The sequence below is a fragment of the Corapipo altera genome, unplaced genomic scaffold (genome assembly GCF_003945725.1).
Source record: "Corapipo altera isolate COAL_440 unplaced genomic scaffold, ASM394572v1 326, whole genome shotgun sequence".
Lineage (NCBI taxonomy): Eukaryota > Metazoa > Chordata > Aves > Passeriformes > Pipridae > Corapipo > Corapipo altera.
Window position 1 is genome coordinate 1,424,268 of NW_020884945.1, and position 3,033 is coordinate 1,427,300.

At 53.9% G+C, this 3,033-nt stretch overlaps 1 protein-coding gene across 1 annotated transcript in view; it reads right to left on the reverse strand.

The window, feature by feature from the left end:
* Positions 1-2,079: 2,079 nt before the first annotated feature.
* LOC113956179 (ras-related GTP-binding protein A) overlaps positions 2,080-3,033 on the reverse strand; it is a 17,159-nt gene continuing 16,205 nt past the window's right edge. Inside the window, exon 9 of the mRNA XM_027662427.1 lies at positions 2,080-2,568. Coding sequence (XP_027518228.1) covers positions 2,471-2,568 — 98 coding nt within the window. The 3' untranslated portion in view covers positions 2,080-2,470. The remainder of the gene's footprint in view (positions 2,569-3,033) is intronic.

Below are 3,033 nucleotides of genomic sequence, written 5' to 3' on the forward strand. Positions count from 1 at the left end.
TGGGAAAGACCCTCATCTGACAGAAGGTCCCACAAGAACTTGGACTTGGAGATCTTGGATCTTCTGAACTCCAGGCCCCTGGGGATGGTGTGGATGCACCTCCCGAGGTGCCTACAAGCCACAGTTGAGCAGAGCAAGGCTACTGCCAAGGATTTGCAGAATCCATGCTCCCCACTGGATGTGCTGGAGGAGCTGGATCCCAGCTGGATCCCAGTGCCTGGCAGCTGGTGAGCACCACAGACCTACGTCCATCCCACCCAGCCAATTCTCCTGGGGACAACCAGGTGCTGCTAAGGAGGGAAAAGCAGCAGGGGTACCCTCAGGGAGAGCCCCAGAAGCCAAGTTGACCCTAACACAGCTCATCACTGCTCACCCTAAAGCTGACCCGACTTGGACCATCCACAGTCCAACGCAGGAAGGGAACAGTCAGAAAATTTGGGAGAAACACCCAAGACAAACACAGGGGCCCCAAGCTGCCCAGCCCCAGGGAACCCACGCTGGGCCCCACAGCAGCTCTAGGAGGAAAGGAACAGGGCCAAGGGCGGGATTCACTCAGGATCTTGGTGACAGGTGGCATCAAGTTTCTCCCAGTTCCAAGGTCAAGCACTGACGGAAGAGGACGGATCGCTGCCACCTCATCGAGGTTTGGCTCTTTGGGACAGGATGTGTGTGTGAGCAACATCTGGAGAGCACCAGCTGGTTTTTGCTGTGAAGATCCACCAGAGAAAGGAGGAAGAGTTTTCCAGGAGTGGGATGAGGGTGCTGAGCTTGATCCCCCAAACCTCCCTGCTCAGATCTGGGGAGAGACAAACAAGCCAACACGGTGCTGCTGGAGCATCTTGCTATAAAGCCACCTGTGTTTTGTCACAGGAGGTTTCACAGAGCAGCACCAGCAGCACCTCTGCCAGAGCAAAAGCACAAGGTTGATTCCCAAAATCCATGTATTTTAGGAAGAGAGATTTGCAGCCAGAGAGCAGCAGATCTTTAGCCCCAACACTGGATCACTGGCCCCGACGGGCTCCAGCCAGGCCAGACCCGGCACACAGGGTTTGGCTCCTGAGCAGCTCCCAGAACACTCCTCCCTCACCCCCATTTCCACCCCTTAACCTTATCCCGCTTCCATGTGCTGAAGTTTATCCCCTAAGGAAGCCCAACAACTCCTCATCTCCATGGAAATGGCGCAGCATTCCCACTGTCCTTCCCCCGGCTCCGGCAGGATCAGGGATAACGTGTTGGGATAAGGTGCTCCCAGCAGGTGCCTCAGTCTTCCTGGAATTGTGGCTGTGACCCATCTTGTGCTGTCCTGGAGCTGCAAGCAGAGCCCTTCCTGGTTATCCCTTGGAGCTGGATTCCCAAGGCTCCAACACATGGATCAGCAGCGACTCCTCCTCTTGCTCCGCTCGGCAGCACCGAGGGCATGGGGGTGGGAATCCATGACATTCCCTGCAGGACCTGGCCCAGTCACAGCTGGAGGGGGAACTGGAGTTTGCTCCACCCAGACCTGCTGTTCCTACTCCAGGTATTCCACAGTCAAGCACAACCCCTCCATCTCCAGCCCATTCACAGTTCTCCAGAAGCTCCTGGACTGTTCACAGCTCCTCTCCCACGGGGATGATTCCCATTGAAAGCTCCCCCAGCCTGAGCAGCTGCAGGGTGGGCGGTGTGAGACACGGGTGTTAATTCCATGAGGATGGAGAGTGGATGGGAGGGTTTGTGTGCAGCCCCCTCCATTCTCCAGCCCAAGGTGCCCTTTGGCTCCTCATCCTCACCCAACAGACTTGCCCTGTCGGATGTCTCCCCTCCCAGTGGGTGTGTGGGCAGGGATATGGGGGCAAAGCCAGGCTTGGAATCACCACACCCTTTTTATACAGTAATCTGATGCAGCAAGAGAAAAAAAAGGGAGGGAGATGCTGCCAAGCATCAGCTCCCACCCACCACGCCAGCAATTCCCAGTGAAACTCCGGAATGGCTTCCAGTCAAATCCCCCAAAAACATGAAAGGTGAAATGCAGCTCCCACACATCTGCTTCCCAAAGCTGCCTCAGGTTTTGGAAGAAAGCAAACCCACTTTCCAAAGCAGTAGGATCTGAAATCCCTGGTAGCAAAAAATTTAATTTCATGATCGAAGACAAGGAGAAATTCAGAAACTTATTCAAGCAACCAACCAAGAAACCACTAAATATCCCATATTCCTGGGACTTAAAATGTCCTCCTGGCAGCAAAACATCCACCTGAGAGCACCAGCCCACGGGCATATCACCTGTCCTGCCTCCTTCCCAAGCCCACGGGGTGCCAGGGAAGTCTCTGAAGGTCCGCAGTGTATCCAGACATCCTCTGAGCCTCTAGTGTCCGACGTGAAAAGGAGAGAAAACAAAGCAGCACACTCATAAAGCCCAACAAAGACATCGACAGTGTTAGATTCTCCTAAAAAGTAGTCCCAAATCCATGCTTCCTGCCCCCAAAGCCTGGGATCAGCGCATGAGCAGGCTGTGCTTTGGGCCATCCACCCTCTCCAGCTTCTCAAAGTGTTTCCTGGCGTTGCGGATGTTGATCAGCGTGGCCGCGGAAGCTGCGACGGAAAAGGGACAGGGGAGATAAAAAGGAGTTAAAAGGGGGCAGTGGCCACGTCCTGAGGGCAACAGCCCTGTCTGCAAGGTCCTGTTTCATCCTGCTGCTCCCAGGATGGGCAAAATTCAGTGTGGGAGGCTCCGGGGGAAATTTGATGTGGGAGGGTTTCAGCAGAATTTGATGTGGAATGGTCTGGGCACAATTTAATGTGGGAGGGCCTGGGCAAAATTTCATGTCAGATGATCTGGGCAGAATTTAATGTGGGATGGTCTGGGCAAAATTCAGTTGGGATGGTCAAGGCAGAATTTGATGTGGGATGGTTTGGGCAGAAGTTAATGTGGGAGGGTCTGGGCAAAATTTCATGTCAGACGGTCTGGGCAGAATTTAATATGAGATGGTCTGGGTGAAGTTTGATGTGGGAGGGTCTGGGCAAAATTTCATGTCAGATGTCTGGGCAGAATTTAAT